Source organism: Sciurus carolinensis, chromosome 12, assembly GCF_902686445.1.
Source record: "Sciurus carolinensis chromosome 12, mSciCar1.2, whole genome shotgun sequence".
Classification (NCBI taxonomy): Eukaryota; Metazoa; Chordata; class Mammalia; order Rodentia; family Sciuridae; genus Sciurus; species Sciurus carolinensis.
This window is the reverse complement of record NC_062224.1, coordinates 5,113,544-5,136,317: the sequence shown is the minus strand read 5'-3', so window position 1 is coordinate 5,136,317 and position 22,774 is coordinate 5,113,544. Positions and strand designations below refer to the sequence as shown.

At 41.7% G+C, this 22,774-nt stretch overlaps 1 protein-coding gene across 6 annotated transcripts in view; it reads right to left on the bottom strand.

The window, feature by feature from the left end:
- Ryr2 (ryanodine receptor 2) overlaps positions 1 to 22,774 on the bottom strand; it is a 605,596-nt gene that overhangs the window by 90,568 nt on the left and 492,254 nt on the right. For all 6 annotated transcript variants that reach the window (XM_047520965.1, XM_047520967.1, XM_047520968.1 and 3 more), the window contains exons 65-73: positions 22,372 to 22,610; positions 20,926 to 21,007; positions 17,669 to 17,799; positions 13,265 to 13,585; positions 11,489 to 11,729; positions 11,030 to 11,117; positions 8,988 to 9,080; positions 4,596 to 4,766; positions 3,001 to 3,060 (exon numbers count right to left, since the gene is read on the bottom strand). In XM_047520965.1, coding sequence (XP_047376921.1) covers positions 3,001 to 3,060; positions 4,596 to 4,766; positions 8,988 to 9,080; positions 11,030 to 11,117; positions 11,489 to 11,729; positions 13,265 to 13,585; positions 17,669 to 17,799; positions 20,926 to 21,007; positions 22,372 to 22,610 — 1,426 coding nt within the window. The remainder of the gene's footprint in view (positions 1 to 3,000; positions 3,061 to 4,595; positions 4,767 to 8,987; positions 9,081 to 11,029; positions 11,118 to 11,488; positions 11,730 to 13,264; positions 13,586 to 17,668; positions 17,800 to 20,925; positions 21,008 to 22,371; positions 22,611 to 22,774) is intronic.

Sequence of the window (22,774 nt, the reverse complement as noted above, 5' to 3'; positions counted from 1 at the left end):
AAAAGGAGAAAAGTAAATAAAATGCAAGGTGACCCACTAAGAGGCAAGGGTCAAGCTACCGGTATGTATTGAACATAGCACAGAGTTAGACCCTGCAGCTGCAGCTACACAGCATGAGTAAGTTTAGGGGTATAATGCACAGCATGGTAACCTCATTTAGCAACACTGCATAGCATTCTGGAAATCGGCTAAGAATAGAACACAGGTGCTCCTACCACTTACACTGTTTGAGGAAATGGATAGGCCAATTCGCGTGACTACAGTAATCATGTCACTATGTACATGTGTACCAGAACAACGGGTTGTATACTTTAAAAATATACAATTGAAGAAATCAAAGAAGCACTATGCAGAGAGCTAGACAGGTTAGTCCTTGCAAGGAAAAGTGAATATTTACAATTGCAATGGAGAATTCTAGAAAGATATACAGGGCACCATGAGATGCGATCTACTTTGTCGGGGGCTGGAGGGATTCCCTAAACAAGTGAAGTTCACTGGGGCTTAGGAGGAGTTGCAATGGACGGAGAAAGGACAGGGCAACTCTTGTCTTTCCCTTCTGCACACACCTTCTAACTGTTGGAAGATGCATGCTTACTTATACAGGCGATGACATAGGATCACATTTATTTACAGACATAGGGATTTACACCACAGCTTAGTCTCACTGGAACAAAGGTTTTAAATAATAAAAATCAATAGAGAGCTCTAAAAATTACTCATGGTAAAGGAGTCTACACATTTTACTTGTTAATACTATCAAATTTCCTCCGTGGAAGTTCTAACTGAAGTCTTCATGGATTTAATAAGGTTACTACTAATCATAAAAACTGACCAAGACAAACATCTTAATGGGATAAAGCATGTCACTTCAAAAAAATCAAAGAGAATAACTACATTATTAGAAGCGGAAAAAGCAACCCCTTTTCATTCTCTTCCACTTTGGAATTTCCATTAAGAATGAGAGACCGAGTATTATAAAGCAGATACAAATGAACAACATCTCATTATTGTAAAACCGCTAGCCTAAGAAAGCATAGTTTGAAATGCCAAAAATAACTTTCATTTAGAGACAGACACACAGAGCTTTGCATGTGACTGATTTTTAAACACCATATGTCCTCCAATTAAATAAAGTGCTTTCCTCCCTGGACCTTTTCATCCACAGATTGGAACTTCTAGATTTGACTCTGCATCCTTACTTGTATTTAATAAATAAATATATCAGATAAAGTAGAATCTTTTCTCTAATATAAAAGTATTAGTCTGGCTTGAGGATTATTGGCCTTACAATTTCAAGACAGTGTATTTAAGAAGGAGCTAAGAACAAAAGAACACATGACTTTGCAAGTGTGTATATTTCCTTAACATGCATGCCTTACTCCTAGCAAAAGGAAGTATAGGCTAAAATGTTGAAATGAACATATACTTATTGCCCTTGACTTTCAGGTGTCATGTTTTTGGAAGTGAGATATTGACTACACATGTCTAACTTTTTGAGCTCCTCTTTCTTCCTTTTGCCCCAATATACTATATAAACTGTGCAGAGTATCCCCACAAATAACCCCCACGGCAGACCAGAAGAACCTCTTCCTTCCTCTGCAGGTCATGACCATCTTTAGCTGGCTACCTTCTGGAAGGAGTGCAAACCTCACTCTTCCTCGGAGGCACTGAACACTTGTGGCCTCTAACACAGCAGTGGCTGAAGGAGGCCAGGTGCTCTCCACACGTGGCTGAGGATGCTGGGGACCACGGGGGCTTTTCATAGGTCCACCCTTTCCCCCAAACACTCTTATATGTCAAACTGAACTCAAAAACAAAATCCAAAACAACCGTCTCTCACTAAGGGGGAGAAAAGCTTGCAGTGTCAACTCTTGAACTGTGTTCCAGCTGGAGGTTTTATGAACATTTTTAAATGTTCAAAATCGTTTTGCTATCTGAAACTGAGCATCCTTCCGTGAGAATTCATCTCCCCCTCTGGAAGGTACTAACCTATGGAGACTGCACACCAGGGTTCACATGGACTTGGCTCTCAGCACATGCGTATGCACTGTGAATTCTACAAAGGCCTGTCTCACCTTTATCACATTTTGCTCCAGAGTGCTAAGACAGCGAGTTTGGCAAGTGTCTTTGGCAAGGGACATTTTAACACCCTGAAGACACATATTATATTGTTGTTACCACTTTTTAACATTTGGACATTTTCATAATAAAAAACTTTCTTGGAAGGGACACCAGAATAGAAAAATATTATGAATCAGAGTTGAACTAATAATTTAGACTTCTTAAACGGCATAATGTCAACAAAAGAATAATTTACTCACTGGTATGAAAAAATTCCAAAAAATAGGAAGTGCTCAATGGATTGCGTAAATTACATCGAATGATTCTTTTACCCATCATTAAAAAGTAGGTGCTACGTTAGTTTCCATCCAAGTCTTCCTTCTGAATTTACATTTCTTGCCTTAAACTCTTCTATTCTTTCTGCAGCAATTCTCTGTATCTTTTCTAACTAATAACTCCTGAACACACATATTTGATTTCTGACCATTAAATGTAAAATTTCAATTTTTTATGGATATCTGTCTGTCTCCAAGTCCCCAAACCCTTAAACTCAGCCATATCCAACCTTTATTTCAATTGCTGACATATTTTTTTTCAAAATCTGACATTCTGTAATAATCTGCTTTATGAACATAAAATTTACAGCCTTTAGAATTTTTAATGTAAGAGAATTTGCATGGGCTCATTGGTAGAGCGCTTGCCTAGCACACATGAGGTACTGGGTTCAATCCCCAGTCCCACATAAAAAAAAAAAAAAAAAAAAAAAAACTAAATAAACAAAATAAAGGTATTGTGTCCATCTACAACTAAAAATACTTTTTAAAAAGTCAGATATTTTCACCATCTTTATTGCTAAAGTAACATTATTTGTAGTTTTATTCTAAAGAGAAAATTAACTAATTTATAGACACTGTGTGCATTCAATAAAATTGGGCTTACCTTGCCTTGTAAATGAATATTATTGCGGATTATGTCTCGTACTTCATCTTCTGTGTCTTTCTGTCAAGAAATATAAGTTATCTGTTATGGTTTAGGTATGAGGTGTCCCCCAAAAGCTCATGTGTGAGACAATGCAAGAACATTCAAAGGCGAAATGATTGGGTTATGAGAGCCTTAACCCAATTAGTGAATCAACCCCCCCCCATGGGATTCACTGAGTAGTAACTAAAGGCAGGTTAGGTGTGGCTGGAGGAGGCAGGTCACTGGGTCATGCCTTGGGGTGTATATTTTGAATCTGGCGAGTGGAGCGTCTCTCTGCTTCCTGATCATCCTGTGAGCCTCTACCCTCTGCCACATTCTTCACCTATGATGTTCAGCTTCACCCTGAGCCCCGAGGAATGGAGCCAGTTGTCCACAGACTGAAGCCTCTAGAACCATGAGCCCCCAAAGAAACTCTTCTCCTCTAAAATTCTTCTTGTCAGGTTTTCTTAATCATAGCAGTGAGAAAGCTGACCAAAACATTACCTAAAATGAGTCTTAAATGTGTCAACTCTCTCAGGTCAATAAAAGCAACTCAAACATCAGTTAAAAGTGTCCATCTGACAACATCTTTATTGAAATAAATGCCACACATCTGGAGCCTTCCCTTCACATAATTTCTTGATATTGCTGCAGCTTGAAACAAGGCAAGGGCTCTCTAACTTCGAGAGCACACCAGGACTGAATGGAATTGGGTTTCAATTCATAACAAGAGGAACAGCAGCACAGTCCCCTGGGCTCGAACGAAAGCTTTTCCACCGCTTCCTGCCAAACCCCAGAAAGCAATCTTAGCACCTCACAACATCCTCGGTGACCTAGCAGTAGCCAGGAATGCGTGTCTGAGAATCAGACAACAGTCAACAGGGCTGCACCTCCATGGCCCGCTCCACCAAAACCATTGATCCCTCCATCCTCTCCTCTCACAGGTCAAACCTGGGCTGTGCACAGGAGCGCCACTGATTCTTTCCAGGAACCTGGGCAGGGAGGACATGCCCTCCAATTTATGTTAGTATAAAATAGTCACGTAAAGGTATATTTTTGGAAAATTGCATGCTTCTCTGCATAGCTATGAGGAACATCAGAGGACAGAAAGAATCCCAAGACCATAAATCCTAATGCTTGCAGAGGACAGCCGCTGTCGGTGGAAAAGTCAACACCACAGCTTAAGCGCTGTCTGCATGATGCATTAGGCTTCTACTGAAAAATCGCCCTTCATAAATTTCAATACACCACCCATCACAAATTTTATGTAGGAGTTCATATGTAATCCATTTGTTCTCATTACCAGAGATTGGTGTCTTTTCTGTTTGATTTCGGAATATGCCCTGGAGGTGATTAACTAACGTAAAAATAAAAATGACCTCAAAACAACAACAAAAAAGGCAATCTTTGATTGAAGTCCTAGAACCCGTGTAGAAAAGCTGCTTAAGGGAACATTTCACTAAAAATTTCAGCGCACATGAAATACTGCACAGGGCAGGAAGCCAAAGGAACAGAAACACCCGCAAGTCCAGAGGGTGGATGATCACTACCAAAGGAGTGAGGAGGAGACTTACCAGACTAAATCGATTTTTGGCCAGAGCAATGAGCTCCTGGTCCCCAGGGGCGCAGATGTTCAACCCAATGGGCAGGAGCCGCTTGAGAGCCGCTACGATGAGAGAAGTCTGCATAGAGTAGCGGTCTCCTTTGCGCTTCATCTTCTTCCTCTCCTGATCAGAAACAGCCGCCTAGGAGCAGAGAGGGAAGTGCTGGGACCAGGGCCTGCTTTCCCTCAGGCATGTTTTTAATCTCTGAAAATCCTACTCTGCTGAGGACATTTTTCTTTTCCCTTCCTAGCGTCTTGTGCTAATTTAAGTACTACTCTCAGATTCCTAGGTCGTTATCATCCCTGATATGCGTGTAATTATTAGAGAAAAAGACCCATCGTGGTGTGAGGAGGCAGAATGTGAGAATTCTGGGGTCACTTCAGAGACTGCATGTTTTCTAATTCACAGTGCATGAGAGAAAGAAACTCAAAACTAAAAAGAGACTCTGGACAAATGCTTGCTTTGCTACGTAGACACACACACACATATGTATGGTATGTTTTTTGTGAGTATAGATCTATCTTGTATCTACACACACACACCACACATATAAAAGTACAAAAAACAGGGTACATATAAAACTATTATAAAATACATTTTCCTTGTATGTGGTCTGCAAACATATCTCCCTAGAACCCCCATTCCTGTCTGTAGAAATGGAAGTGATATATCAGTCAGGCTTTCATAAATATTCAGGATAAGCTGGGTGAGCAGGTTACAAGTGAATTCAGCAATGATACTTCAGGGTTGTCTTGTGATTCTTTTGAGGACTATGCTGGTGCCAAAGGGTCGCCTTGAAAGACAGTCTAATTTTCACTGGGAAGTGAGTATTCTTTATATTAAGAATGTTCTAGGGCTGGGGAGATAGCTCAGTTGGTAGAGTGCTTGCCTTGCAAGCACAAGGCCCTGGGTTTGATCCCCTGCACCGCAAAAAAAAAAAAAAAAAAAAAAGTTCTAATGTCAAAATTAAAATAGCTGCCCTCATCCACTTCTTCATGCAGTTTAATTTTGTAGCAATAGTTCAAACTTGGAACACAGTTTCTTCATAATGACATTGTAATAGTATTGGGCTATCTAAGGAAAAAAACAAAGAAAAATTTAACATACAAATGATTTTCCTTACTCCAAAGCTGGCAAAAATATATCACAATATGATGTTTAAAGATGTTTTTACAGAGCAAATGTGGTGAAATGATAGTTTCATCATACAGTAATGGCAGCTTATATAAAACTGATTATAATATACAATTACATATATTACATGTTGGTATATTAAATATGTATTTTTCCGAACCACAGAAATAAGCATCTATAATGGTTAATTTAAATTGACAGCTTGACTGGATTAAGAGATGCCAATGAGTAAGAGTCTTCTGGGTGTGTCAATGAGAGATGTCTAGGAATGATTGGCATGTGGGATAGTGAACTGAAGTAGAGACCTTCCCTATGTGTGGGCAGCACCGCCCAACAGGATGGTTACTTGGATGGAATAAAAGCTGGAAGAACAAGGAAGCAGATGCAGAAGCAAGCTTAGTTCTTCTTGAACAGGCTCTTGATTGCTGCTTCGATCATCTGAGGACGTTGGACTGCTTCCTCACTCTTCCAAAGCAGACTCTATCAGTAATTCTCCAGTTAGTTTCCAGAAGCCTTGGTCTTGGACTAGGGTAGCACTGTTGATCCTTCTTGTTCTGGGGTTTCTGTGTCTTGGACGCACAGCTGCTGGTTCTTCCATTTTTCCAGTTACAGACGGCCACTGTGGATTCCCTAGCTTCCGGTTGTGTAAACTAATCTCATAAATCCCCTTTTTATAATCATACTTCCTATTGATTCTGTTCTTCTGGGAAACCCTGACTAATATAGCATCAAATTTATGTTCCAAGGAGATGCACATATTATTGCATTTATAGGCAGCAATATGTAAAAGATTATTCTCAGTAAATTTATCAGGAAAAACACAATGAATAATTATTGGTACTATTAAATTGATCAACACATAAAATTAGTGGATTAGTAATTTTAAGTGAACTCTTTGTTGAAAAAGAAATGAAACAAAAAATGATAAAACTAATTATCCAAGTGAGGAATCATCATCCTAAAACTTGAATTGATACAAAATGCAAACATACTTCTATTCAATACTTATTGTTCATTTTCAGCAAATCAACTATTTTAAAGTCTGAATATCTTTAGCATTATCATTTTCTTTAACTTGTAAGTTTCTTTTTGTTTCAAGGTTATGCAAGAAGAAAAAGCTTATACCTATTTTTGTTTATCTTGTGTGTGTGTCGTGCCGGGAAATTGAACCCAGAGCCTTCAACATGCTAGGGAAGCACTTTGTCACTTAGCTACATTCCCATCCCTTTATTTTGATTTCATTTCATTTCATTTTTTTGAGATAGGGTCTTGCTAAGTTACTGAAGCTGGCCTTAAACTTGGGATTCTCCTGCCTTCAGTTGCTGGGATTACAGGCTGTACACTGTGCCTAGCAACCTGCTTTGTTCTGATAATAAAAATAATTTAAATCAACCGTAAAACCAACACTAAATTGTTCAATGTGTGAGAAACCTTGGACAAAGGGATTCCTACTTATGCCAAAACAATAATCTTGCTTTCTATTCCTGAGGAAATCTTCAACTGGAAAGAGTAGCAAACCGTGGAAAATTTACAGGCAAAATCACAGCTAGTATGAAGAAATTGCATCTAGGACAATCAAACGTCCTGACATACGTACATACCGCTGGCCTTTTGCGTGTCTCCTCCCAGATGGGGGGTTCTGTGAGGGCGCTGGCCAGACCTACTTTGTCCCTTCTGTACCTTTGCCACCAAGCACAAAGCCTCACCACGGGAGCTGCTCTAGAAGTTAGCTACAAGCGCAAGTTACTGAATCTGGACACTGTCTTCATTCTCAATCTAGCCCCCAGCTTGTGGCCCAGATAGGAATATGTAGTGACATGGCCAACATATGGTCATATTTAAGAAGGAAAGTGGAATAAACTGAGCCCTCTGCTAAATCAATTGAGTAACCAACCTTTGCCTTCATTTCTCACATACAAATATGACTCTCTTGTTTAAAATAGCTTTACATTTAATAGAAAGGGGGAGAACACACCAAGTGAACCGATCTTCAGCGCTGGCCTTCCTCAGCTGGCCTTCCACTGAGCAGTGACCTGGCATGAAACAGGACACAGCTTCCTCTTCCACCTAGAGGCTAGCCGCTTTCCAAGGCTGAAGTCAAGTTCTCCCTTATCAGCTCAACCCTGGATCATCCCATCCACCCCCACTCTGGTGAGTTATCTCAGGGCTTATCTGCATGAGTGGAGGCCTTCGCTTGTGTCTTAACGTCCTTGTTTTGTGAGGACAGCAATATTGGATCCTTTCAGGGCCTGTGACCTGCGAGGCACTCCACAAACACCACCGAGACCCTTCCGACCAGCTGGCCAGGGAGGAACCTGGCAATCACTTCCCGGACATGGACGGGAAGGTTGAGGGTTAGCTGAGCTTCTCAGTCACGGGAGGCAGGGTGGGCACCCGGGTCCCTCTCCTCTCACAGCTGAGCCCTTTCCTACACCACACCATGACCAAGAGCACATCTTTAACTCTGTTGTGATTACCATGAACTTTCAGTGGGGATTTACAAGGAGTTTTTGATACTCTGACACTGAAACAGCCTGACAAAAAGGAGACTTTTTTTGAAATATGGTAAATACACTAATTACAAAAGTAAGCCTGGCCTTAGATGACCAAGGCAAGTTTCTTTTTATATATTTATTTTTGATTTTTTTAAAGATGTTGATAGGCCTTTACTTTTTATTCATTTATTTATATGTGGTGCGGAGAATCGAACCCAGTGCCTCAAACGTGATAGGCAAGCCCTTTACCACTGAGCCACAACCCCAGCCCCAAGGCAAGTTTCTACATTTCAACAGCACCTCTGCCAGCAAGATCTGATGCTCTGGGTGACTCTCCACCTGCTGGAGTCATGCCGGGGCCAGGTACCAGAGAACTAGGGCTGCCTAGATGCCCCAGGGCCCACGGAAAGTACAGCAATTATCCCGTCCTACGGTGGCTTACCTGCCTCCCTTGGAGATGGCAGTTGAGGCTCCAGACCACCCTCTCCCAGCTGCCGTCAGAGTGATTCCTCTGCAAGGTTTACTCCCTGTTTCTAAGGACCTGTGAGTAGAAACTCATCCTTCCTGCTAATCATGTCTATGTCTGTACGTCTTATCAGACCTGCCTCAAACCAGTACTGGGAACTCTAAGTAAATAACATTATCAAACCCATTAGATTCTGGTTACCAATCTCCAAAAAAATCTAAGACACATCCATCCATGAAAGAGCAATGAAGCAGGCTGCAGTGATACCTTGGACATCTTTGACTTGGTGTCAGTAATGAGGAAGGACATGTTGTTGATTTCATTCTGCACAACGAAGTTCTGCTCTTCTCTCTTGAAATTCTAAGAAGTTGCAAAGGGAATTTCAGTTAAAACAACTCAGAAAAGATGTGTGCACTTAGAGCTTACATGATAGCCAAAAGTTTCCCAGGCACAGATATTAATTTCATATGCAACCTATCAAGAAAGGAAGGAAGGAAGGAAGCGTCTGTTGAGTGTGCAATGAGGGGCCATGGGAACCACACAAGGGTCCGTGGGTCTTCAAGATGGGACATCCTGGTTCAGAAAGCTTACGCTGCAGGTCATGCATCACCCAGTGACAAAATGGGTCCTGCAGCCCGTGTTTAGCTGGTGAGCCATGTGCACTGCCTCCCGAGGTAAACAGGGCTTTCAAGACACAACTGCAGGGCAATGTCCTATTCTGTCAGATACTTCACTCATTTTAAAATATCGTTACATATTTTATTCACTTAATTTGAACATATGAAAAAAAATGGCAAAGTCAATTTGTCCTTCAACATTTGGGAAAGCATACAACCATACAAATAGGTTTGTGTTTTAAATATGTATGTGAGATTCGAAAGCACACTCTGATTTTTTTCTAGGCACCCATCTAAAACTCTGTTGGTTATAAGTTCCAAAATTCTGTCTTAGATAGAAATTTAAAGAAGTTTCTCAGGTATTTTAGTGATTGATGGAGTAGAAGATTCTCAATTCCCCAAGGAAAATAGGCTGTTTTCAGTTTTCTTAAGTGATTTACTCCTGGGAAACTTCTATTTGTCACTGGGCATCACAAGGTGAATGACCCAACACAGGAAATAAAGAGTAAAAGTCCCCAACCCATTGTTGCTCTTTGGTAGCTGAAAACAGGCTGATTTCTTCTGGAGTTTTCCTTCAGACTACCTGGAATTATCTAGCACATCCCTTTAAATAAGTTATACAACATAAGAGGTCACTGGCTTTTACCTAAAGGAACATAAAGAATCTAAAATAATTTATTATGACAAGACAGATGAAGAATGTCAATGTGGAGATACAAATTTACATGTAAGCAGAGTATTTGATATATTTCAGTATTAAATTTGACAAGGCTCCTCAGATGTAGGCAACAAATAATATTTATCATCCTATTGTTAAGTAGGAATTCTGAAATATTGCATGTTCAAAATGATTTGCTTTGTCCCACAATCTGATAATGCAAACTACAAAGATCCCTCAGCTGATCAAACAGGCTAAAGTTTTTTATTTTTACTTTAAGGGTCTCCCACTTACAAAGTGACACTGAATCATAACTGACAGGAAAATTCTAGGTGTTTAAGTAATTCAGGACCATAACAAATGCCCATATTTACCCTGCTTGTTATGGGAAATAACTGATAGAACACTTTAAAATTCTTCCTACGATTAAGGTCTTTTTTCAGACATGAAAACCTATAGTTCTATGATATATGAAATAAAATGAATACTCACTACAGATGTACTTCAGAAATTCCATGAAGAGGATTCCCTAGAAAAGCTTTATTTTCAAAGTCAACTGATTCTAAAATGTGGGGAAAGCTAAATTCCTACAGAAATGAGGGTGTGATGAGACCGAGGGGAGGGGCAGCTGGTTCCTCCCAGACCAGCCTGTCTCAGCGACCAATCAGACACCAGGACCATAGCGGGAGGCAGCGCACGCCCAGAGACAGGGCAAAACTAGGAGAAACGGCACAGCTCTGTGCGACGCTGATCTGACACTCAGATTTAGGGACGAGTTTTAAAAATGTTTTTAGGTAATGACATTAAAAACTTGTCATCTCTCAAAGATAAATTACAAAGCTCAAAAGCAGGCTTATGTTCCCTCCAGGTCCCCAGGGGCACCTGTTCTGTCTCTCCCCAGCTGTGGAATGAATGCTAGAGTATTTGACTGAGAAATAGTCCCCCAGATAGCCACTGAGGGACTGACTGGTCACATTTACAGAGCCCTTACCCTTCCAGCAGTAGACACTGTCTGTCGACAGCGCGGCACTTACGTGGGACTTCGACCAGTAGATGAAGACTTCGGCCACCATGCGGAAAAGCTCCTCGGCTTCTGGGTTGGGTTCCTTCAGCCACTTGGCCCTGCATCACACGACACATGCAGTGGCTCCTCAGTTACTCTTCAGTTACTTAAAAATATCACCCTCCCTCCCAGAGTTAAATCTGCTGACCACAGGGCTCAGGATGGCTCCAGGACAGCTGTGACATTTAAAAATATGTAAATGAGTGTCCAACTGCCAACTTTCACCTGCAAAAGGCAGAAGGCGTTGGAGTAGGATTTCTGATTTTAAATTTCAGTAGCCTGGCGAACATTAAGCTACCTAGAAGCATCGATCACACTATCAGCACGAAGCAGCACCTGACCAAGCAGTTAGGAAGCTGCAGCTCAAAGGATCGTGTGAGTTGAGGGGTCATGAACAGACTGGGCAAAGGGCTCCTTCTGCTGACTGTACCTGTTATAGTCCACAAATCTAATCAAGAGAGGGTAGAAGGCGTAGAGGTCTCTGGCCAGTGTAGTGAACTCGTCCAGGACGAGGAGCTCGGCCTCTGACATGTCCCCTCTGGCCTCGGCTTTCAGGTGGTCTTCCTCGGACACCACCATGGCCGCCTTTTTCTTGAGTTTCTCCATCAGTGGCAAGAAATGAGTTTTCAAGAGCTGAGGTTTCACTTTATTGATAATCGGCTGGGAAAACACTGTGGAGAGAGACATCAGGCTTCTGCTCTGGACAAACATCCATTCACACAGGGACGGGTTGTAATGACAACTGAGAACAACAGAACTTTCCTCTCCCCAGCACCTGGCTGCTGACTGCCAGAGCCCAGGTCCCCGTCTTTATTCTAGTCCAAAGGCTAACTGCATAGTTAGTGTTCAAAAATGATGACTTGGGAGGCTGAGACAGGAGGATTGCAAGTTCAAAGCCAGCCTCACCAACTTAGTGAGACCCTAAGCAACTCGGCAGACCCTGTCTCTAAATAAAAAACAAAAATGAGCTGAGGATGTGGCTCGGAGGTTAAGCACTCCTGGGTTCAAAAAAAAATTACTGAATTTAATTCAGTGTGCTTCCTTATTTCTAAAAAAGATTTATAGCTAATTTTGAATAGAAAAAAAATCTCCTTCACTTTGGAAATTAATTATTTTCACACAAAGAAGTCCCAAAATGGAAAAAGTTCCTCCAGTCCTTTCGGGAAAAGATACCCTCTGCTGTGTTATTAGGAGACTACACAGAGTTTTCTCATTTTATCACATCTCTGTCCACAAAAGAGCTAAACTACATTAACACCAACCTCTTATTTAGCGGCAGTTGGAGTTGTTAATGACAGTTCCCAACTTGAACAGGCCATTATTAAAAGGAATTTCACCCCCAAGGTAACATACATACATTGGGTAAGTATTTAAAAGAAACGTTAGAATCAACCATGATCACCTGCCCAAGTTAGTGAGACCCTGGTGTATATCCTTGGTGTTTTCACCAATAGACAAATCCACAAACAAGTATATTACATCTATTTCATTCTGAATTCATTTTTAACGACTCTTCTTTTTACCTTCCACGATATCATGGACATTTCCTAAACTATATAGCACTGCTGAAACCTGAATTTTTAAAGATGCCATAATGTCTTGATATGACAGTGTACATAAACTTTCTAACCACACTCTGGTCATTGGGTTGATTACTTCCAATTTTTCAATATAAATACTCCAATGATAGATAAACTTAACTGTAAATACTTGATGACTTTTGATTTCCCACCCTGCTCCCTATAGGATATGACTGAATTGGGATGCTTAAAAATTAAGTTTTATCTTATCTTTTTCAACCTAATCATTACCCACTGAGCAGGGTGGGTACAAAAGATGGTGGAATGAGACAGACATTACTACTCTATGTACATGTGTGATTACACAAATGGTGTGAATCTACTTCGTGCTCAAACATAGAAATGAAAAGATGTACCCCATTTGTGTACAATGAATCCAAATGCAGTCTATAAAAAGATCAATATTTAGTGTGCTCATTGATTAATCTATAGAAACTGACAATCAGGAAAAGGTTTACCTTAAAGTCGTGACTATGGAAAGGTACCCAAGGTCTGATTATACCCATTTTAAAGAACAGCACGACAGAAATAATATTTCCAAGCACAGAAAAAAATAGCAAGGAGTATTATATCAGGAATAATTCAGTCTTCACATTTCAAATCACTTAGGAATAAAACTCCCCTACCCGCCAACCTCTTCATCCAGGCGCCCTCGTCGATCCCCAGGTTGTTGTAGATGATCTTCAGGATGTTCCCCAGGAGGGTGTTCATGTGCTCGGAGCTCAGGGCCGTGCAGCAGGTCTCTGCCCTCTCGGGGTTGCTCTGGGGCCCGTGCTCCCACCAGCGCGACATGTAGCTGCAGAGCATGGGCAGCACCACCTCCATCACGTGGGGCATCTGCGTGTAGCGGATGCCAGACTCAGCCAGCTCCACGATCTCCTCCATGAGCCTCTCCAGAGAGGGGATGTTGGGACACACGTCTTCCACGTTCGCTGGCAAACTGAGAGCTAGAGAAGCACACACAGAAACGGCTGGTGACGCAGGGACGGGCCGACGGGGCGCTCTCCACTCCCCGGGACCGGCACAGGCAGCCACATCGCTGGGGGCTTCGGCTCAGCCAGTCTTGGGTGCCTTGACTGGCTCCCCCTCCCTCCTACGGCACGAAGTCAGAGCTTCTCTCTTTTCCCCAAGTTCCTGCCCCACCTCACGCCCCTTACATCAGCAAACAGCTGTTGCTCTTTCCTCAGGGCAAATGTCTCTTGCCCAGCCTCCTGCTCTCAGGGCCCACTGGCTGCCTGTGTCTGATGTCACGTTGGCCACCATTCCCCATTTTCACAGGAAGAGTTTTGCAGCCCCTGTTGTGGTTCCCCCAGTATCCTGGATGCCTTCCCCAGCTCAGGACCCTTGCTCAGGCCTCCAGTGCCAGCCTCTTCCTTTCCAATGGCTCCTTCCCACCAGCCTCCACAGAGGTTCAAATCTGAATGCAGCTTCTGCTTTCCACCACATTCTCTACAACCCTCCTCTCAGCATCCAGACCCCTTTCCTAAGACTCCCCTCTTCCTTAATGGCAGTGGGTCCAGACTCTTCTCAATCCTGCCTATGTTTCCCTCACTCTCTCCTCCTTGCTGGACTCTTACATGGGGGCTTCCTGGAGGATCCGTCTTTGGCTCTCTTCTCTTTCTCAGCTTACACATCTGTCTAGGTAATTCCTGGCACACCTAAGCGCCCCTGCTGCAAGTTAAAAAGTCTCAGGACCATATTTCTTTAATTTTTTTCTGGATGTCTCAAAAGAAACCCAAACAAACTGGGTTTAAATCTAAGCTCTCCTTTCTTCTCCAAGTGTCATGGTTTGGATATGAGGTATCGCTCAATGCTCATGAGAAACCACGTGGGAAAGTTCAGAGGTGAAGCCATTAGCTCATGGGAGCTGTGACCTAATCAGTGGATTAATCCACTGGATGCATTAATGACTTGAATGGGTGGTGACTGCAGGCGGGTGTGTCATCGTGGGCATGGCCTTAGGAATTCTATCTTGTCCCTGGCTTCCCTCTCCCTCCGTCTCTCTCCTGGCTGTCATGAGGTGAGCAGCTCCCCTCTGCCGCGTCCTTGTGCCATGATGTTCTGCCTCACTCAGGCCCAGATCAATGACGTAGGCTGACCATGGACTGAACCTCTGAAGCTGTGAGCCCAAAATCAATGTCCCCTCTTCTGCATTGATCTTGTCAGGTATTTTGGCCCAAAGCTGACTAACTTACCAACCTGCCTCTTGAGCATGCACTGACGCAGTGAGGACACCCCCGAATCAGCCAGCCAGGCTGCGAGGCGCCCTGGTCTCTCACCTGAGACCATCCCACCTCCAGGAAATCTCCCAAGACTTCCTCCCTTGTCGCTCCCTCCCAGAGCCTTGCCTGATGGCCTCACCTCTGAACCGCCCCACTACTCCGACAGCTGGCTCGGGGCATCCATCTCACTGCTGTCAGGACAGATTTTAAAATGCCAATCTATTCATGCTACTCCATTTTCAAGGCTAGTTAGAGAACCCTTTGCCATTGAGACAGTCTGCTCCCCTTTCCTGGTAAAAGGCCCGCTCCTTCCTCTCCTCCTTCATCCTTCACCCATTCTCTCCTGACATCCGTCTCCAGCCAAATCAAGACGCTTGATGTCTCCCCAGTGTAACCCAGTTTTGGGCTCCCCAATTTTAAGACTCATCCTGAATTAGCTATGTGGTATCTTTCCAGCTGTTCTCAACTAAAACTGCTTTATGGTGTCTCTGGTGCTATTTATTCCCAATCCTGTCCCATTCGCCACTCTCCCTCTAGGGCAAGGAAAAACTCCATGAGGGAAAGAATCAGATCTCATTCATCTTTCTATCACAGCTCAGTAAATTTAATTCCTTTACTTTGTTATGCAGATGATTTGTTACAGAAACTACACAATGAACTACCTGCTTTGTGTATTTCCTTATCTGCAAAGAGATAACAAATTGCTTCGTGCTTGATTCATAGCAAAAGTGTTAAGGAATCAAAAAGCCTTAATGAGACAACTTTTTATGTGTTTACACAGAGGATTAATAAACCACTTTTGCTGATTACAAATCTATTGTAGGAATTATGTGCAAAAATATTACTGAGGCACATGCAACCTATTCATCTTTAGCTTCATCTGCTACTATACTCATCACTATTATAATAAGTAAATTAAATAAAAATTATGCAATTCACTAAAAGATACTTTATTTGATGAGAGCCACTATAAAATCAGTTTAACTAGCCAACAGCTCCCATCAACACACATAAATAACACAGAAACAAGCCCATGAAGAAAGAGGTGTGCATTTGGGAACTCTTTAGGGTTATTAAGAACCACCCAGACACCACAGTCTTTACAGACTTAGAGGAAATCGAACAGAAGAAGATGCTATGAGGGGGCATTTGTGTCATGTCCAGACTTTGAGAATTGTGCTCTGATTGACTCAAGGCACTGACTAGACTATCTAGTATCCACTTCATTTAAAGCTTCTTCAACTCAATTCAAAGCCTAGTTAATAATTCCAATTGGATTCTCAAAGACCAATCACTGACATCCTCAGCAATGGTTGTTGAAGGCTTTTTAACCAGGCAAATCATCACATTTTACCAAAGGGAAGGTGAGGAAGAAGCAAGGGACAGGTGGACATTCAGACACTGGAGTCCTGGGGGGACACGTGCAAATTCAAGGTATTGACCAACTGTCAGAATTTTTAGTTTTTTGAAATGATAAAAGTTAAACTGAACTATTTGAAAAACCACATGGAATAAAATGATCCCAGTGAGGTGGAGATGTCTGGTGAAGGCAGGAAAGGCACAAATCCACCGGCGTGATGAGTGTAATGTGCAACCGCCCTTTTGGTTGCAGCCATTTCCCCGCCTCCCAACTACTGTCAGTCTGTGAACATCCTAGCTGGCTATTGGTTCATCAGTCAGCTTACAAGTATCCTTCTCCATTATTGGTCCCCTGTTGGCCCGGCAGAATTCAACTGCTTCACAGTAGCTACCCTGCCATCTTTTCTCTTGCTTTTCTCTCCTACACACTTGCTTTCTCTCTCCTCCTCGCTTTTCCACTCTTTCTTGCACGTGCCCTTTCTCTTTCCCTTTCTTTTCCTCTCATTTTCTCTCTTACCCTGCAGGGAGACACTCTGTTTGCTTAGTAAACTCCCTTATGTGATTTCTCATGTCCGGCGTGGTTTCCGTGGGATCCCTTACAATGAGTAAGTCACCCCCTGCTAACTAACTGCAAGAAACACCTGAACCGGAAATCAGATCGGCTTATTTTTTCTGTATTTGCTGGTCTCGTGGTCTTATTCTTGAGGGTACTGATCTGTCTGTGACTCAATTTCTTCGAGGTAATTAGACATATGTTCTTTCAGGAACATGAGGGAAACAGTCTAACTGTGTCCACTTATGCTTTGAATTAGCCCTTGCTGCTCGGCTCTGCAACTTATTTTTTAAATGAACAGGTTTCTTTCTCTACCTCTCTCCCTGTACCTCCCTAATTTCACCCCTCCCTAATCACAGGGGAAACAGGATGACCTTTCCTCCCCATGCTAGGCAGAGTTATCTGCACCTGAGTCCACACCCACCATAGGAAGGAAGTCACCCTGACTTTGGGGATGGCACCAGAAGATCTCAGGAATGACTGTCTCCCAAATTAACAAGTGAATTACAACTCAACAGAGAATGTGTGAAATATAGCCTTTGAATCACCTCTTTAAAAGCTCCCTCTTCCTGCTGATGGGCAGAATCACAGTCTTTGGGACAGGAGTCCCCTGTGTTTCCCCTGTGCTTAGCAAAGCAATACACTTTCTTTTTCCTTTTTCTCAAAACCATGTCCTCGTTATGGGAATGACATCAGGGACAAGAACTGAGCTTTCATGCCCAAGTATGGAGCATCAGAGAAAAAAAAAAAAAAAAGAAAACCACAATGCCAACTGCCAGCCCTTCAGAACAAAGAGCCCTGGAGAACCTCAACTACACAGGCCCACTGAGAACCGTAGGAAAACACAACACCAGATGTCATGCTTCGATTCTCTTCTGTGCATGACCCTGCCTTACCTGCCCTCTCGCGGGAAGACTTGGTGTTGTAGATGGAGTAAGGATTGTGCTTGTCCAGGTGTGTTTCCAGGAAGGCGACAGGAAAGGCGCCTGCGAAGGCCGCGAGACACTCGCCCAGGGCGGATCGCTGCCTGTGGGGGCAGAAGGCTCCTTGGGTTACGTCCTAACGCGAAGGGCTGCAGAGTTAGGTTAATGCTGACACTGGCAAGCTTAGCCTGCAGGAGGGCTGCCCAATCAGATGAACCTCCAAATACCATTTCTATAACCTGAAACAGCATGTTCAATAGTGAAATCCCTGCCTCTTAGTAAAAGTTAAACTGTGTGTTAGCAAAAAAGAATTTAAGAAGGGGGACAAGCCAGAAGAAAAGATAAAGAAAACAAAACAAGGAAAGCTCTGCCACTTCCCCTGCAAATTTGAATGTTTTTCTCCCTCCTTCCAGAATGACCTACAAGGCCAGCATGGTAGCCACACTTATAATCCCAGCAATTTGGGAAGTTGAGGTAGGAGGATCAAAAGTTAGAGGCCAGCCTCAGCAACTTAAAAGAAAGCTTGTCTCAAATGAAAAATAAAAAGGGCTGGGGATGTAACTCAGTGGTAGAATGTTCCTGAGTTCAATCCCTGGTACCTTAAAAAAAAAAAAAAAAAATGACCTACTAACAAAGAATTCTTGCTAGGGGAATAAATGGATTCAGGACAATTTAAAAACTAAACACTACTACTAACACAATGATGCATTGCCTGCAAATTTATTACACAAAAGCAGTGCTACAACATACTAAATGCTAAAAAGCATGGATAACATTTAAAGCTGACTTATCATTTACAAGGGAAGGAAGTTAAGAAATCACACTATGATCAATTAATTTGAGATGGGCCAGGATTCAAGGATCCCCCTGCCAATGATACAAATTCTTTCTCTGTTAGTAATCTACTTAATCCAAGGCTTTCCTGGCACATTAAATTGTTTATTAAATAAAGAATAATATGAGAAATAATTTAGCATATTACAAACCACTTAAAAGATTTTATATAAATACATTATTTTATTTTAAAATAAAGTTATTTTAAAAGTCAATAAATTGATCTTATCAAGGAACCACTGCATAATTCTCTGAGAAGGCAGGTTTAAATTTCTCACAGAAAAAAAATACCATATAATGATGTGTTGCTGGAGGATGTGCCATGCTCTGAGAAAAGTATACTCAGGTGGCTTCGTGGTTGTGCATTTTTTATTATAAACTTAAAAGTTCCATGCTGATTATTATAAACTTAACAGATCCATGCTGATTCCCTGGTTTATTATAAACTTAACAGATCCATGCTGATTCCCTGGTTCTCCACATTGTAGGCTTATTCAGAGGGCTAATACACCCAGCCAGTATTATATTATGAGTTTCTGTTTTAGGCCTTGTTTTCTCCAATCAGATGCAAGATCTATGATGTTAGTAAACAGTTGTGTTCACTGCTGCATCCCAGCATCCAGATACCTGACCCTGGTTAATACTGAATGAGTGAACATAGTCTTGAAAAGCTAAAGGTGAACTGGGAGCAGGAAACACCTAGAACAGATCATTGAATTTTTAACCTCCTGAAAGTAGAGTGTAAATTTTTTTTCAATAATAAAACTAAGGAGAGAGAACATATGTGAAAAAATTGATAGACTTGATTCTGTAAAGATCCAAAATTCCCATGTCCTAAGGCACTCTTGGTCAATTGTGTTTTATAGATAAGAATGATAAAGGCAAAGAAAATACTTCAATGTATAGAAACAGGAGAGATAACAGGCAAGAGGTTAATCATTTATAAAAGAGTTGTTATAAATCGGCACAAGAAACATATATAGAGGGAAGGCAGTTCTCAGATTTGAACACATTAGGCCAAGCAAACAGGAACAAACAGTAAGCCACTGGAAATGAGGGACAGGCAATGCAGAAAAGTGGGATCCCATGTTTTAACTACTACACTTGCAAACAGAATAAAAAGACAGCACAAATTTATAATCTGATTATAAAACTGAGAGGGCAAACTGAGTCAATTCTGTGCAGACAGGTATCATAATCATTTCAGACAGGCACGCCTTATACCTAGAACTCAGTCCTGGCACCAGGGTTAAAGGAAATGAGTATAAACACATGGAGGAAACTACAAGGAGAGGTCTAGCTTATTTGTGAGTGGAAAAGAGAAAATAACCTACATATCAAAAATAGTGCATCACTTCAATCACTTATAATGCTCCCTTAGTATAAAATATCTTATAAGCATAGAAACCCACATGAAAATAGTTTAGTTAAAAATGCAACTAAAATTTTAAAAACATTCTGAGTGTGAACTCAAGTGTCCTTGTCCACTGATCTAATTGCCTATTTCTACATAATTGTCACCTTATTTTAATTAGAGTAGTTTTGTAAGTTTTAATATTTGGTTGTCTAAATGACAACCAAATCTTTTCTTTCACTTCAAAAATCGTAGTGGCTAGTCTCATAGGTCTATTTTATTTTATTTTTTATTTTAGTTGTTGATGGACTTTATTTTGTTTATATGCAGCGCTGAGAATCGAACGCAGTGCCTCACACACGCTAGGCAAGTGCTCTACCACTGAACTACAACCCCAGCCCACTCATAGGTTTATTCTTGAAAATGAACATTCAAATTATTTTGTCAAGTTTGATGAAAAGTAAATTTCTGATTGAAATGTGCTGTAATTAATTACTGATTAATCTGGGGAGGCATCACATCTATTCAGTTTTAAACCTATCACAATGTCTTCTTCAGCTTGCTCTAGTTTTTTTTTTTTTTTCTTATCCACAGAAATTTCCTACTGAAGTTTAAATTCGGAGGACACCTGTTCTTACTTTACCTTTCTACATCATTTGACAATGTTAGACAAAATCCTCCTAAAACTTGAGAACATACAAAAATAAAACTGGTTTTAAAAAACTGTCTGTATTCAGGCCACTGTGTATTTCTGACACACAATGAGCAAATGTACTCTCAGATTCTTGCATAAGTCTCAGAAGCACTCTGTTTAAACTTTATATCAAGTTTGGTCTTCACCATGATTGCTTTATTTTTTTGCCTAACTCCACTGTCCTCTATTAGATCAATTCTTATTTAGCTTCAAGATGGTCTAATAACTCTGAGAACATAGGTCAATCTTGTCTAGTGTGTAAGAAAGGAAAAAGCTACAAGATGAAGAATCCTGAAATCAAATAGCTATTACTAAACTTTAGCTATTACTAAACTTTGAAACTCTTACCTTTCCACATAAATACTCTTGCTGGTTCCCAGCGCATACAAGCTAGTCAGAATTCTATAACAAGATACCTGCACATCTTCCACTAAAGAAAAAGAGAATCACATGTAAACAACAAAGCAACAAACATTTACACGTTGTCCTGAGAAAGTTCAGGCTAAAACCCCTATTCCTTATTTCAGACGTTCTAATATTTTAACATCTGAAACAACAAAATGAGAACAGATTTTTAAAATGAAAAATAAAACTTTTCTTTCAAAGTTATTTTTAAGGGAACTGAAAATATTCTCAAGAACATAATGCAATTATCCAGAATATTCTCAGAAACAATTTGTAATTTTTCTCTGGGTATGAGAATAAAGAATTTCTCTAAGAACAAAATTAACCCTAAGAATATCTGGAAGGAGAGGGGATATAGGTAGCATTTGACACCTGTTTCAAAAGTATATAAATTCTGTATCTTTACCATGCTCTCAAATGATCAACAGGGAGAATACTGGAAGGATTCCTCTGTTATTTCTCAAATTACGTGATATTTAAGGCATAAGTATGTCACTCTGGCACTTTCTAATCCTAGGAAAGCAAATGAAACCTTATAAACAATCCACTGTCCCACAAGACAAGTTTAAAAGGCAAAGGAGTCCAGGAACTGTGACTTCCTAGTTCTGACCCTACTACTGTTTCCGGTGGGTGCATCGTAGCCCGAGGACATGATTTCTCATGGGGCCTGCGTGCCCAGCTCACTGCCTGCCAACAGGGCTCCTACTGGTTGAGATCGAGGTTTTTGCAATGGGTCCCTGGGGCAGCCCCTGAATATCTGGCTTTTACATGTTGCTGCCCATGGCCTGAGGAAGCTCCACGGGAGAGCAGGTGGAGGTGGCTGTGCTCCTCAGGGCTCCCTCTTGTCCTGTGTTCACAGCTGCAGTAGAGCAAGCAGTTAGGACAGCTCGCATGCTTTTTAAAAACTACAAAATCCAGCCAAAACCAGTTGATTAAATCCCTCATGAACACTGACCGAAACCTAAAACCCCAAGCTGAGTCGCCCTGGTGCTGCAATTATTTAAACAGACTTGGTTTCAGTAGCCTCCCTGAGCGTTGGTAGTGCAGCCTGCGGAAACGTTCCGTAGCCACTCAGAACTAATTCAAAAGCATTTAATGTGGCATGGTCATATGGTCCAACTGCACTAGAAAATGAATGTGAAGAGAGGCAAGGCAGAAACAGAATTTGGAACCTTGTATTTCAACAACGTGGACACTACTGTCCCTAGCCAGTACTGTTCTGGTCCTCTCTGCAAATCCATGTGATTCAGAGATCTACCTCTATAAAAATGGCTCCCATAATTCAAAGGTCCACCTATAATGATTTGCATTTTAATGTATGAGCAGTGTTTGAATGATTTCTGATTGTGCTTTTGCAAAAATGAAAATCTAAGTTACAGATATACATACATATGAGATCTTCTCCGAACTGATGCTGGCCAATGTGTTCAAATAACGACGACAGCATCGGCAAGAGGGCCACCGTGGTGTAATTGATAATCTGCGTAACCCCTTTGGGCTGGTTCCGGGTGTGGGTGAACTGGCCCTGCTTAAGATTTTCCATGGTCTTCTCCAGATCCTCAGCGGCGTTGTCCAGGAAGGCTCTAAGCGCACTCTTCACACCCTCCAGGCCAGTCTTCATCACGGTCCTAGGGAGTCAGAAGGGGCGCTTGCACCTGCCCGCAGCAGCAGATGCAGCACAGATGAAACGCAGCCCACCTCTCCACTAAGGCGTCTGCCTGTCAATCCGTTTTAAATGGACTCAAGTGTTTTTCAGTATGCCTGAAGGTACAGGGGTACTGCTCTGTGATCT